This window comes from Lolium rigidum, chromosome 3 (genome assembly GCF_022539505.1).
Source record: "Lolium rigidum isolate FL_2022 chromosome 3, APGP_CSIRO_Lrig_0.1, whole genome shotgun sequence".
NCBI lineage: Eukaryota > Viridiplantae > Streptophyta > Magnoliopsida > Poales > Poaceae > Lolium > Lolium rigidum.
This window is the reverse complement of record NC_061510.1, coordinates 77,001,832-77,016,996: the sequence shown is the minus strand read 5'-3', so window position 1 is coordinate 77,016,996 and position 15,165 is coordinate 77,001,832. Positions and strand designations below refer to the sequence as shown.

General features: G+C 48.2%; 1 protein-coding gene across 1 annotated transcript; it reads right to left on the bottom strand.

Annotated features, from left to right (window-relative positions):
• Positions 1-8,427: 8,427 nt before the first annotated feature.
• Positions 8,428-11,208, bottom strand: LOC124696972 (MA3 DOMAIN-CONTAINING TRANSLATION REGULATORY FACTOR 2-like). Its single transcript, XM_047229627.1, has 2 exons — positions 10,730-11,208; positions 8,428-10,635 (listed from the first exon to the last, which is right to left on the bottom strand). Exons 1-2 carry the CDS (start codon positions 10,796-10,798, stop codon positions 8,767-8,769), a joined length of 1,938 nt encoding a protein of 645 aa, XP_047085583.1. The 5' UTR covers positions 10,799-11,208; the 3' UTR covers positions 8,428-8,766.
• Positions 11,209-15,165: the final 3,957 nt, after the last annotated feature.

The following is a 15,165-nucleotide window of genomic DNA, read 5'->3' as shown; positions in this document are numbered from 1 at the left end:
TGGGATCGCGGGGCTAGGGTTTGGGGGCGGGGCGCCGCATCGGCGGGGGGATGGGGAGGAGGAACGGCGGGCGGGCGGGGAAGAAGGAGGATGGAGGAAACGCACACGGCCGCGCTGCCTGCTATGATTGAGGTCACGCGGGGTGGGGAAGGCGACGGGGGGAGGGAGGGGGTTGCAAATGTGCAATGCGACGCAATTGCGATCAATTGCAGGTACCTGCCTGCTGGATGGGTGTCGTCAGTTTCCCTTTGGTTTCGCGGATTCTTTTTTGACGCTACAGAAGAAAGAAACTGACGGGATCGCCTGTCTGGCTTTGGGTCCGGCCGTCCGGGAGCTGTGCTGCCTCCGCGTGGCTTTGCAGGTTGGGTTGGGACATCAGTTTGTCTGAGCATCACTTCATGACTTCACAAACACACAACAGTTTTTTATAGAGCAACCACTTCGAAAATCAAGTTACACGAAGCAACACGTGTGAAATCTAAAAGATAAGAGAAATACAAAACGAACCCTAAGGTTTCCTGCAACCACCATAGCTAGCGGCCGCCGCCCAACTCTAGCGCCGCCGAGACGGACACAAGAACAGACGCCGAGCCTCCACTATTGCAAGATCCAAAAAAACACCATCGCCAACAAGGCTCTGTGAGTCGATAAACAGGCGTGCTGCAAGCAGCGAGGCACATGTCGATGTGGCACGTCAACCTCCGGACCAACATCTTCGCTCCAGAAGAACCACCTCGCCCCGACCGCCAGCGTTGTCGCAGATAACAACGAACACTGGCGACACACCGAGAAACTGATCTCGCCAGATCTAAAGAACAACGAGAAGACCAAGCTGGCGATCTGACGGACCGGTCAGCACACGTTGCCATCAACTCCGAGACACCGCCTAGAATGCCGTCGCCGGTGTGGGCGTAGAGTTGAGGCAAGTTTATTAGCCCGGACGCCGCTCCCACCACCCGAACGGCGCTCCAAAAAACCTAACCCTAACTACTAGGCCGGTCCCCCTCCCTTTTGCCGCCACCGGAGCGGCAAACATAAGGAGAGGGGACCAAGGCCAGCGCCCTGGTCGGTGGAGGAGATCGGGAGGACTTGGAGCCGCCGCCTGGGAAGGAGAGCAAGAGGCAAAACGCGTTCAGTATTTAAACACACAAGTGTTAACTACTCCAAAGCTAGAACAATGCCTCGTGATTCATTTTTTTCAGAGTGGCAACGCATTTTATTAGGGAAACGCTCCTATTCCCCCGGGGGATCAAGCATTTGATCGTCCGGGTCGACAGCTGGCCAGGTTACCACGTACGTGTCCCTCTGGCTATTGAACCGAACGAGAGACAGAGAATGGGGCCCACCACATTCTCATTGAATCTTATCCTCTCTCCATCGTGTCTCCTTCATCTGCCTCGAGAGCATCTAGCACATCGGCCATCTCCGCCGCGCGCCGCCCATCTTCGCCGCCGCGCGCCGCCCAACTCCGCCCCGCGCCGCCCATCTCCACCCCGCGCGGCCCAAACCCGCCCGCGCGCACCGCCCAACTCCGCTTCGCGTCGCCCACCTCCGCGTGCTTCCTACTCCTGAAGCTCGTCGGCCTCGCCGCACGTTCCCTGTCCAGAGCTCGCTCGCCACGCCACACAGAGCTCGCGCGTGGCCAACGACGGGAACCAGGTCGCCGCTACCTCTCCTCGTGAGCGGTCGCGTGCTCCATTCCCGGGCTCACCAGCTCCCGCGCTCAGCTCGTGAAGGCCTTTGCCGCCATGAATCTTGCTGCAGAGCTGGGCGGTGGGCTGCATGAATGGACGTGCTACCAGAGGTGTACGGGTTTGCTACAAAGGGGCAGCCGGACTTGCTACAATGGCACGACGTTGCTACCAACCACCGCTGGCGTTGCTACCAGCCCACGTCGGGGCTGCTACCAAGGCGCGGCGTCGTTGCTACCAATCCATGGCAGGGTTGCTACCACGGTGCGGCGCCTTTGCTACCAATGACCGCCGGCGTCGCTGCCATGGTAACCTCGAGGGATCCGCCATCCCCGTCTCTACCCTCAGATCCCGCCGCGGAGGGCGGTGCTGATGCGGCGGATGGAAGCACGGCGGCGGAGGACAAAGCATCTCGACGAGCTCGCTCCCTCCTCGCACGAGAGGTCGTGGTGGCCGTGCTCGCTGCCCGTGAGTGCTGCAAGGCCGGCACGGTGTAGCTGCGCTGCTACCTCAGGCCACCGCCGCTGCTACATACCGGCGCCGCCGTTGCTACCTCAGGCCACTGCCGCTGCTACATACCGGCGCCGCCGTTGCTACCTCAGGCCACCGCCGCTGCTACATACGGGCGCCGTCGTTGCTACCTCAGAACACCGCCGCCGCTACATATGGGCGCCGCCGTCGCTACCATAGGACGCCGCTGCTGCTACATCGTTGTTGCTACATCATGTCACCGCCGCCGCTGCTACTGTGCTACATACGGGCGCCGCCGTTGCTACATGTGGCCGTCGCCATTGCTACATCATGCCATCGCTGCTGCTACCTCAGGCCACCGGTGCTGCTACATACTGGCACCACCGCTTCTGCAAGTGATAGACGTGAGAGCTCGTCTTCTCCGGCGATGATGTGTCGACATCTTCTTCGGCGACGACGATGGCATCTTCCCTGGCAAACGGTGAGGCCGTCGGTGGCGGCGGTTGCTGCAAACGGCGGCGGCCGTTGCTATAATCCGGGCGGCGGCCTGCTGCAAGGAGGCTGGCGAGGCCGGCGGCGAGGCTAGGACGGCGGTGCCACATGCGAGCGCGCCACGGTGCTGCCAGAGAGCAGGGCACCAGTTCTGCTGACACGAGGATACTGCAAGTCTACGAGGTGGTGCGTGGGGTCCTTGGATGGATGTGCTTTTCGGGGTTTTTTCCGCGCGCATGCGGGTGTGCGGGGCGTTGACCCGATCTGACGGTTGCTAACAACCACATCCAATGGCTGGGGACCCGGGGGATCGGGGATTTGATCCCCGGGGGACGCTCAGCGCTCTCCATTTTATTATGCCTTATTATTTCTAAAAGACACGCTTTATTCTATGGAATACTCTTTTGTACAACCGGGTTCAGCTCATTGCGTGACCCTCTAGCGTCGTTTGTCTCTCTCCTCCGTCACGTTCCTCCCAATTCCCCGACCGCAAGTTCACCCTCTACGACATCTCCCACGCGTCGTCGGCTGGAGAAGACACCAGCGAGCTCCTTAGGTCCGCTCCTCGTCCAAAATACAACCAGCTCCGGCCACCGCTGATGATTTGTTGAGCACCCATGCCATGGATGCCATGGAGGGAGCTCCAATCCGAGAATTGCCTGCCTGCTATGAGTTCAGGGAAGGCAGGGGCAAGGGAATGGGTCAGGGGTTATCGGATCAGGTGGCGATGATGCTCCATTTATGTGATGACGATCCGATAACAGATTATCTGCGAGTCGTGAAGAGGAGATGGCTAAAACGGATCGTGAAGAGGATATGACTAAAACGTGATTTGATCGAAAATGCGTGACGAAACATGTTACGATAAAACAGATCGTGAAGAGGAGATGGCTAAAACAGATCGTGAAGAGGTGGAACCATGCCACATGGAGATGCATCTATCTGCGGACGTGTGCTTTGGCGTTTAGAGAGACGAGCTATTTTGTTGCTAGCCACGCGAGCATGCACGAGCAGCTGGCACCGGCGGTTTAGCACTTTGTCTGCGTCCAGCCGCGAGACGCGGGGGCTTTCAATGGGGTTTGACCGAGCAAGGTCCGTCCTTCCTTCCACGTAATTATAAGACCAGATGATGATAGATAACTTTGTGCGAAATGAACAACTCTTGCAATTAACTTTTTTTTTAGATTACTCCTGCACTTAACTGAGTAGTACTCCTGAGAAGATCAATTCAATCAAGTTGATAGAAGAATAGGCCACCACTTGCGCAGTAAACTCGATTAAGTTGACTACTGTAGCATGCGTGGCACTGCACCGCGTGATCGTCACATGTTCAGTCCACATGTCCCCTTCCAGAAATGTTTTGTCTGTCCCACGCGTCGAGGCATGCACCAGCTGACACGCTGATCTGACCTATCAGGCGCCATAGATTGAGTCAAAATTGTTTTGTCCTTATTTTCCCTCTTTTTGAATGTTGCAGGTTGCCAAGGCACGGATCCAAGGCAGGCAAAGGCAAAGCCGACCATTTTCACGTGCAGGGGTTCTCATGTTTTCGGCCTAGTCCCGTATTCATGCACCTGGGCTGCTGTTTGATTTGGGCCTCCGAGCATTTTCTTTCCCTCCCAGGTTTGATTTGGGCTATTGCGTGGTGAGCCGAAGAGTCGATTGGGGGGCCTCCTATTCGGGGGAGTGCTGTACACCGACCTGGTCGGTGTGTACGGGCCACCGCACACCCCACCGACCAGGCCGGTTGGTTGGGCCGCGGCCCATTAGTAGTAGGTACGTTTTTTCTTGCTGTTTCTTTTTTGTTAATATTTTTCTTTTTTAATATCTAACTTTTAAAAAATATATTTCGGAGAACAAATTTTCAAAATCTGTTCAGATTCGAAATTTTGGAAATTTTAAAAATGTTCAGATTTTGATTTAATTTTTTTCGAAATTTGAACATTTTTTCGAATTTGAACATTTTTCCAAATTTGAACGCTTTATATATTTGAACGGATTTCAAATTTGAACGCTTTTATAATTTGAACATTTTTGTATTTGAACATTTTTTAAATTTGAACGGATTTCAAATTTGAACAATTTTTTGTATTTGAACATTTTTCAAATTTGAACGGATTTCAGATTTGAACATTTTTTTTATTTAAACGGTTTTAAAATTTGAACGTTTTTAAAATTTGAACATTTTTTAAATTTTGAACAGTTTTCAATTTTGAAATTTTTCTGAATTTGAAATATTTTCAAATTTGAACAAAAATAAATATAAACAAAAAAGAAACAAAACAAAAAAAAAGGAACAGAACATAAAAAAGGAAAAGGAAAAGAAAAGAAAAAAGAAAAGAAAGAAAGAGAAACAGAAAACAGAAAAAAGAGGCGAATTGGGCCGACCAGGCCGGCCCATACCGCGCGCGGAGGGTGTGCGGCGCGCGGTAGGGACCGAACAGGTCGGTGCCTACCAGGCACCGCACACCCTGGTCTTGTACTGGGCCTAGCCCATTTTCACTTTTTTCTTTTTTTAGTTTTCTGTTTCTGTTTCTGTTTTTCGTTTTTTCTTTTCTTTCTTTTTCTTTTCTTTCTTTTTCTGTTTTATTTTTTGTTTTCTTTTCTTTTCTGTTTATTTTTTTATTTTTGTTCAAAATTGAAAAGTTCAAAATTTTCAAATTTGAAAAATGTTCAAAGCTAAAAAATTGTTCGTATTCGAAAAATATTTAAATTTAAAATATGTTCATTTTCTAAAAATGTTAAAAGTTAGGGAAAATCGAATTTTTGAAAAAATGTTCAATCTATTTTTTTTCAAATTTTGAAAAAAGTTCAATCTAAAAAATATTCAAATTTTGAAAAATATATTTCAAACATAAAAAATGTTCAAATCCGAAAATTGTTCAAAGTCCAAAAAATGTTCAAATTCGAAAAATGTTCAAATCCAAAAATTATTCAAATTCGAAAATTGTTCATATAAAAAAACTCAATTTTTCATTTTTTCAAAAATATATAAATTTAGAAATATTCAGATTTTGGAAAGTTCATATTATAAAAAATATTATTTTTCAGAAAAAATTTCACATTAGCATTTTAGATTTATAAAAAGAAAAGAATGAAACGGCAGAAAAGGAGAAAAGGAGAGAAAAAAACAAAAAGAAACGTGACTGGGCCGGTCCAACAGGCTCCCTTGGGGGTGCGATACCTGGTCCGCACCGACCAGGGTGGTGTATAGCACCTCCCCTATTCGGGGCCAGTCCTATACACTGATTAGGTTGGTGCCTACAAAGCACCGCACAAACATGTATGGTATTGGGTTTGGCCCATTTGTTTTTCCCGTTTTCTGTTTATTTTTTTTGTTTTCTTTTGTTTTCTGTTTATTATTCTTTTCGTTCATAATCGAAAAAATTCAAGTTTCAAAATAATTTAAATTTGAAAAATTTCAAATTTAAAAGTGTTTAGTTTTTAAAAAGTTGAAATTAAAAATTGTTTGTATTTAAAAAAAATATTCGGAAAATGTTCAGATTTAAATATGTTCATTCTCGAAAAATGTTCAATTTTTGAAGAAAAATCAAAATTTTAAAAAATGTACAATCTAAAAAAAGTTCAATTTTTTTAATCAGAATTAAAAAAACTTTTGGATTTTTAAAAATTCAGATTATAAATGTTTTACCATTTAAAAAACGAGAATATAGAAAAAAGAATAATAAAAAAACAAGTTTACCTGGTGGACCGCAGCCCACTTTACACCCGCCGGATCGAGGGGTGTGCCGCGTGCGGCACCCGTCCGCACCGACTCGGTCGGTGTATAGGATAGGAGCTCCCCCTATTGAGCGCTTGACACCAGATAGCGCACCTATGCCTCCCATGGGCCGGCCCACTACCCTCATCATTTTTTCCATCCTCAACTTGAGCAATCAAGACATCTCATTTTCCCGTTCACCGTCGTCGGCCAGGCGCCTTCCTCAATCAGCCACCCGCCGCCAATCGTTTGCCACCCCGAACCTCCATCTAACCCCCAACCCCAATCTTCTGTGTCTAAGCCTCTAAGGCGACCTCCTCACCCGAAAACTCTAAGCCCTATTGCCGACGAGCTCCCACGCTGAAACCGTAAGACCCTGCCTCCAAACCCACTCAAATCATAAGTTTTCTTCCCTCACCTCCATCAGTGACGTTACGGCCAGCCGCCTAGGAGGCGAGGTTCGCTATACACCATGTCATCAACGTGTCATCTTCATCGTCTCTACTGACATTGGTTGTCCTCACTGTCTTGAGCACCCTAGACCGGCATGTTGCGCCAGAAGGGTACGCGTCGCCCCGCTATGGTCCAAATAGGGCGTGGCATAGAAATTAATGGCATAGAAATTAACATGGTGCACACAACCAAAATAGCATAGAAATTAATCATATGCTAGCACAAAATAATTCCATAGAAATTAACATATGTGCACTCAACTACCAAAGTGGATTTTGTTCTTACACTCATGGGTGTGGGTGTTTCCGTCGCTGTCCATTTATTTCTCGAGATTCGTGCTCACTATTGTAGATGAAAAGATTATTTTCTCTCACCTCTTTTTATCCGAATCTCAAAGTACAATGGGCAGTGATAGAAACATCCACACACATGCGTGGAAGTACAAAAGTATTTCCTCTCAACTAAACATCATACTATTTCGCCAATTCCACATAACAAGGTAGAACTCAAACACCAATGTAGATATACAATAAAACATGTTCCTCTCCATCGTGACGACAAAAATGCAACATAAGTAGGCACGTAGGGTGTTAGGCATGGAGGAGTCCCTTGGTCGAATGGCATCTAGGCGAGAACTTTGCGACTCCTAGACATATGAGTGGCATGTATGGTCCTAGGTGCATGGGGTTGTAGCGTGGGGCCCATAGGGCGTCGCTTGGCGGTTCTCTTCCATGGTTGTTGGATCCTTTTAGAAACTCATTGATCCGATTCTCTTTCATTGTTCCTGTTTCACGAAAATACCTGAATTAGACATAAACAGTGGTGACAAAAAAGTTTTTTTGGCATTTATTAGCAAGTTAGTCCCCAAAAATTATTAAAAATTGACAAGTGATGCATCGGTAGGGTCTTTTTTTTATCTCGTGCCACAGTGCAATTACAGAAAAAAAGTAGATTCTTAGTTGGATTTCGACCATGCCAAAACTCAAGTTTGAGCAATTATGAAAGTTTCATCTATTGAATTTACGCATCAACCAGTTAATCAAAAAGTATGGAGATGGGAAAGGGGCAATATTTTCAAGACTCTCCTTGTTTCTAGGCTCTTCCAAGCCTTATATATGTGATCGATAAAGGCCACGATCATTTTCATTAGTAACATGTGAGGTCTTCAAAATATCTCAGCTCTCATTACCATATTGTATTTATGCAGAAGTTCATACTGATGGGGAAGTGCGGGTAATACATTTCAAGATCATCAACATTAGGGCACGTAATAAAAATGAGGTGACGATAAGCTAAAGCAGAATTATCACCGAGGGAAGCAGAAAGGGAGGGTAAAGATAGAGTGACACACACGCATCCGCAAGCACACGCCCAAATGCACCCACACGCGCACAAATGCACATACGGGCACACACAAACACACAATAATTTTTGGAGCTATCTTATCAACCAATCGCGCACACAGTTGTGAGAGCGAATCGGATATGGCTGCTCCGACAATACTTTGTTCAAGCATGCGCTCGATAAGGATTAGGGTGGTTAAATTGATGTCGAAATGTTGCTGCAAATTGTTAGAATAAAGTTAATTCGGCCCAAGCTCCAACAATAAATATGTTCATATTAGCAAGAAGTAACATTGTATTTCCTCAACAACCAATTAACAAAACAAAACCACATATGACAGTATAGGAGAAAATGGCAAACAAAAACTCTCCAATGCACAAATCCTCCGCGCTAAACGCCACGAAAAACTCCTAATCTGGAAGTTCATACTCCCTATATTATCCTATAACATCATTCTCGTGGGAACGTATATACTCCTAATCGACCGCTTTCTCTTGTACCTGAAGATACATACACGTAATATAATGGCGTAAATCAGCAAATCAAACAAACTTCCCTGGAATGTCAGTAGTGTTGCATGTATGTAACCGGCGCTCACGAAGAAGCAGCAATGCCATCTGGGACTGGTGCCTGCTGCCCCGGCCTTGTAATGGAGAAAGAGGCGTCCAGCCATCCTCCCTTCTTGGCGCGCTCGACGTAGCAGCGGAGCTGCTCCCTGGCGTCCGGCACGTCAAGCGCGAGGTCGTCGACGCAGTCGGCAACCCTCTCGAAGCCCTTGGTCATCTGGTTCGGCGTGATGAGGCCGCGGCTGTAGCACTCGTCGAGCAGCCCCCAGAGCCGCTCGTCCTTGCCCCGCTTCTCGATGATCGACACCAGCGCCTTTTTCACGACCTCGTGGTGGAAGAACGGCATGCCGAGCTCCTTGATGCACCGGCAGGCCTCCCGTACGCCGCCGCCGCAGTCGTACTCCTGCAGGAGCTTGCTAACCTTTTCCTTCACCTCGCTGAGCTCCCACCCGGCCTTGCCGGTGCCGCCGCCGCCCCAGCACCGCAGGATCCGCTCCGCGGAGAGCTTTGCTCCCAGCAGGGCGTGGGCGTTCCGCAGCGCCAGCATTCCGGGGGAGCCCACCGCCTTGCGGCGGCTTGCCTCCTCCTCCATCGCCTCCAGGTCCGACGGCGCGATCACCTCGTCGACCACCGACCTGGCAAAGAACATGGCCAGATCCTCGACGATAGCAGGGTTGTCCAGCGCGGCGTCCTCGGCGGCATCGATCAGGAGGTGGAACCCTGCAACGACGTGTTCCGGTGGCATGCAGAGCGAGCACAGCAGCACGGAAGCCATCTCTTTCTCCCGGTTCTTCCGGTCCATCGCAGCGATGATCAGCTTCTTGACGAAGATGGCATTGACGGAGGGTGAGCACGATCTGTTCTCGGCCTCCAGCCTGCTCACCGACTCGATGATGTCCCCTGTCAAGAAGTACTCCTGTATGATCGACACAGCCTTCGCCTTGAGCTTCTTGACGGCGGCGTCGTCCTCGGCGGCCTTCTTCGGCTCCGGGCCAAGCGGTTTCAGGGACGACGCGCACAGCCAGCCCTCCGAAGAAGCCTTCAAGATTATGGATTTCAGGAGACACCTCGCGTTCGGCACGTCGAGCGTCAAATCGTCAACAGAGTCGATCATCCGGTTGAAGCCTTTGATCATCTGGCTCTCGTTGATGACACCTTCGCGCGATGCCGACTTAAGGAAGTCCAGGATGTGGCCCTCGGCTGCCCCGCCACGCTCAATGGCAAGAACGACGGCGCGCTTGACGACGTCGTGGTGGAAGAAGGGGATCTTGAGGTCCCTGATGCACCGGAACGCCTCGGCCGTGTCGCCGGCGGCCAGATACTCCTCCAGGATGTCGACGATCTTGGCCTTGGCCTCCTCGACGGTGATGTTCTTGCTACCGCCCCACCTCTGCAGGATGATCTCCCCGTGGTGCGGCGCGGACAGATAGCTCTTGTCCGCCCTGTGGATGACCTGGGCGCCCTTGCACCCGTCCGGCAGGCACGACAGCTGCTTCGCCAGGAACGCCGGTGGCAGGATGTCATCGATGATGGCGCGGGCGACGAAGACGGCGAGGATGTCGACGGCGTCGGGCGTGTCGACGGAGAGGTCGTCGCAGGACTCAGTGAGCTTGCAGAAGCCCTTGTACACCTGCGGGCGGTCGATGACGTCGTTGTAGAGCGAGGACAACAGCACGGCTGCCATCTCCTTCTCCCTGTCGTGCCGGTCCATGGCCACCGAGACCAGCTTCTTGACGAAGTAGTAGTGGTAGCACGGCACGCGGAGCTCCCGCAGCTCGTTCGCCGTCGCGGCCACGTCGTCCGTAGAGAAGTACTCCTCCACGATCGTGGTAGCTTTCCTCTTGAAATCGATGAATTCCTGGGACGACACTGAAGGAGTCCGCAGCTGGTCCACGTCCTGAACCATTTTCCTTTCTGATCCGTAAAGTTGCAGAGGAAATCTCAAGTCGATAGCGACAAGAAATTGCAAGGATAAACACTGGTTTAATTACCTCACAGGTGCTTGGGCACTTGATCGGCGCGTGAGCGCGAGGAACAGAGCTTTTGGGGCTGGACTCCATTGGGGAACTCTCTGCAATTTTTCGTTAATACCGTCCAATTAGGCGCCTTGAGGTGCAGATGCCTCCTGCATTCACCAGATGCAGGCGCCTTGGACACACAACTCGGGTTACATGTGCAGGTACGATCGATCAGTTAGAAAGGAATCAAAATGGAATGAAATGTTGAGGAGCTCCCGTGTTCATTATTCTGTCTTCGTAGGGACAGCTCTGCCTCAGGAGCGATTGAGAGAGAGCTGTGAAGAGCGAGCGCGGAAGATGGAATGGCTTTTATGTGTTCATGCATGCCTCCTTCCTGGGAAACGAATGGAAGGGGTAGCATGGCCGCACCGTGTCATCGCCGGAGTGGGTCACCCTACTGGTGTGTTTCTGGTCCGGGAACCAGCGAACACGTGTTGGGATGGGCATGCGGCAAATTGTTTCTGGTCCGGGAGTACCAGGATGCATGCTTTGAGATGAACCAATGGACATCCGTTGAGATAGAACCAAAAGAGGACATCGGAAATGCGTTTCTAGCGGAGCCACTAGCTACCGGTGTGCGCTCAGTCAATGTGAAGGAGCCATGCACGGCGTATGCTAATACCTACTCTTAGATTTATTTTCTTAGATTTTTTCCATATATTGACTGCATCTCTTATTTCTCATCTGAGGCCCTGGTTGAGTTCTCGTGCAATAACTGCTATCATCCCGTGGTTGAGTACTATCTGATGTTTGTGTAATTCGAGAACTGCAACTTCTTGGGAGCAAATCTCAAAAAATCAACTCTTGGTCCCAGTTTCTTCCTCAGACATTGTCAGTTATAAATTTGTAGAAATTGAAGTTCAGATTAACGTTTGACTCAGTTCTTCCAACTACAAATTGTGTAAGCAAATTGTGTATTTTCAGTTAATGGTTTCACTGAACCTTGAATCCTTCTGGTTATCGTGTTTGACTTCCCTGGTATCATTTGATGGAGTGGCCTAGACATTTACTCAATCCGATTCAAGGAATAAGACATCCTCGTTTTACGGGATTTTTGTTTGACCAAGAATTACTTTAAATATATAAAGATTATTCGTATGAAATTAACATTATTAGAAAGTGCTTTTCAATATGAATCAAACAATACTAATTACATACAATATAATGTAGATTTTGTTGGTCAATTTTTATGGTCAAAGTTCGTCTTGAAATACGCGTGCTTCTTATTTCTTGGAACAGAGGTAGTATTCTGTACGTATCGTGTATCTGTATTCCACATGCAGCAAAAAATACCTAACAAGAAAGATAAATACCAAGGTCCCAATTTCGAATCTCAAACAACAAACGAACGGGAGATGGATGACTGGTAGCTAGCGGCGCCGCTAGAAAAACCGTGTTTGAAGAGTTGGTCTCTTGAGGAAAAGTCCCGGTTGAACCTGGGTGCACGTGAACCCAGGTGGGAAATGCATTTTTCAAATGTTAAAAAATTCTGAAATAAAAATAGCGGGGTACGTATGCATGTTTCATGTGTGCGTAGAAAATTTTCACGGAGAAATCACTTTTTTATTTCAGAATCTAAAAAAGACAAAATACGTTACATATATACTGCTATATACCTGCAAAATTTCACTTTTTTGCCGAGGCAAAATAAAAGGTTTTTTCGTCACGAAACTCATGTCCAGAGCACATGTTTGAGATCACTTTTGCATTCATTTTATGTTTCGATTTTGAAAACATGTTTTTACATCACAAACACACTTTTGAAAAAGTGGGTTCAGGACCCAGGTTCTGAAAAGCCAGTCTGATCTCTTGAGATATATTTACGAGGGCACTCTGCTACTGTTGTCTCTCCAAGTGGAACAAGGAAAGAATAAAACTATGATACTCCCTCCTACACCCTTTGAGTAGTGTATATAAAAAATTTCAAAGGGAATTGGTAGTTCTCATAGCTTAGTTAGTGCTCAGTATAACGTTAGATTTGCATCGTGATTCATATACTTTTTTGCATCGTGATTCATGCACTTATTTATAAGTTGAGTTGCAACTAAGATTTTTTCAGTTACAAGTGGAGTTACAACTATGAAAGTGTCTCAAATCCATTAGATTTACTTTGTAATCCGTGCTAATTATCCGGCGACCTCATGCAGCACATCCGGGTGCCCAAGGCAGCGTGGGCATGTTCGACGGTGTTTAGCGGATCCCCTGCAAAGTGAAGTAGACGGGGTGGCCTCCTCCTTCTACCGTAGGTGGTTGGCTTGGTCGCTCCACTGTACGTGATGCTGGATGGAGTCTTGGTGTGGCAGATCTGGGTGAAAACCCTATGTTTCGGCCTTTGGGTGGAGTCGGTGATGGCGATGCCTTGTGTGTTCTTGAAGACATAATTGAGGTGAACCTGGCACCTCTTTCCGCTTCCTTCAAGGAGAAACGCATCCTTGGATCGGACCTCTACGTCGTACCCTCCTTGGGGGCATCAATCTTGGAGGTTTGCATCGCCGCGAGGGACCAATGGATGGTTTCTTGGAGGAGCGGCGTTGTTTCTAGCGCATCGACGATGACGAGTCTTGGAGAGGCATGGCACAACGTGGTCTTTGACGGCGGTCACCTGATGTTCGACATCTGCATGACGGGGGTGCTATCTTGTGTGGTGGTGGCATCGACGATAGAAACAACGAGGATTATGCATATTCTATCATGAAGATTTCTTGGCGGATGAGTGGGAGTTCAGTGCTCCCCACGCCAAACTTGCCTCAAATCTGGCGCTATTTTGCGCCGGATCTCGGCCTAAGGGTACCAACGAGTGAAGATGCTCTTAGGATGCAAGTGGCAAGCCGTGGCGACAGTTCTTCTTTTCACCTCGGTCGGGTTTCCGGCTATTTTTTTGTTCTCCCGTACCTCGAGAGGAGTAGTAGTGATAAGCTTCTTCCACATCAGGCTAACGGTGGCCCTCACTTGCTAGGGACACACTTAGCCTTCGTTAATACTACCTCCATCCTAAAGCTTAAAGCTTATATTTTTTTTGAAAAGCCAAACCAACTAAAGTTTGATCAAACTTTTAAAATAATCTATCAACAAATATAATATTTTTTAGATATCATACGAGAATATATTTCATTATCTATTTAATAATATTAATTTTGTATTTTACATGTTAATGTTTTTTAGTAAATGCTTAGTCAAACTTAACATAGTTTGACTCTCTAAAATAATACTGAACGTTCAATGTTATTTCAGCACATTACCGAATAATGGTTGCTTTTTGAAAAAATAAGTTGAGTATGCCTTTTTGAAACCCAAGCCTCAGTTGTGGTGGCTTTTTGTAACTTTTTCTTAAATTAGGCAAGTTTGAACGGGATTTTTCTGGTGTCTCTCTCGGCCGCGAGATTCACACAGAATCGACAACCAAGGGGTCCGACCGACGTGAAGCAATCGACGTACGATTACAAGAGTTTCCTTATTTTTGGCCCAACAAGTCCTCTCGATCCTCTCTTGACCAAAACCTAGCACGACGCTCCTTCTTCCACCATTGCTCCTCGATTCCTTGTCTCCGTCGACCTCGTGCCTTCCTCTCAGCACGAGCCGACATGACAACGGGGAAGTCGACCAAATCCGCCGCCAAGCCCAAGGGCAGCAAGTAAGAACAATCCGATCGAATCTCTGTCGTGTTCGTGCTGCCAATTAATTGATCGTGACCTCCTCGACGTACTACTCTCAGGTTGGCGGTGAAGAAAAGGTTGTCAGTGAAGATCAATGAGGCGGACAAGTGGAAGCCTAGAACTGATTCCATGAAGGAGAGGAAGAAACCCGCGCCGCAGCTCGCGAGCACGGCATCCTGGCTTGGCGCCTTGGCCCTCTTCCAGTGAGCTGAAATCCTCCGTCCTTTTCTTGTAAGGCTCCTTGCATGCTGATTATAATTTGATCTTTTTTTTAATTGTTAGGCGAGACTACCTCAAGGAGTTCAGGGAGAAGAATCCCAAAGACAAGTCCTCTCGTGATACCGTAAGTTAATTCAATTGCTGCTCAGTTACCTCTATCCGCAGCCAGACATGGCCACTATTGATTAATTTGTTTCCACTGATCTGCGGATGGAAAAAAATTCAGGTCTTTCGGAAAGCCTCCAAAGTGTGGAGTTCCTTGAGCAATTCGGTAAAACTGTGTCATTATGCTGTGCTGCTGATTAATTGTTTGTTTGTTGATTCATTCGTGGCTGTGGGTTGCAGGACAAGGCTCCCTATGAAGCCAGGTCCCTTGCGGCAGCTTTACAGTACAGGAAGGACGTCGCAAAAACTGCTTTCTACAGAAAGGTAGTGACAGAGACCTTGCTTGCTCTTCCTAGAGCAAAATTAAAACGAGAACAGCCCCCGCGTCGCTCCTCCTGGAGCGGCTCGAGCAGAGACCCGGACCTGCACCAC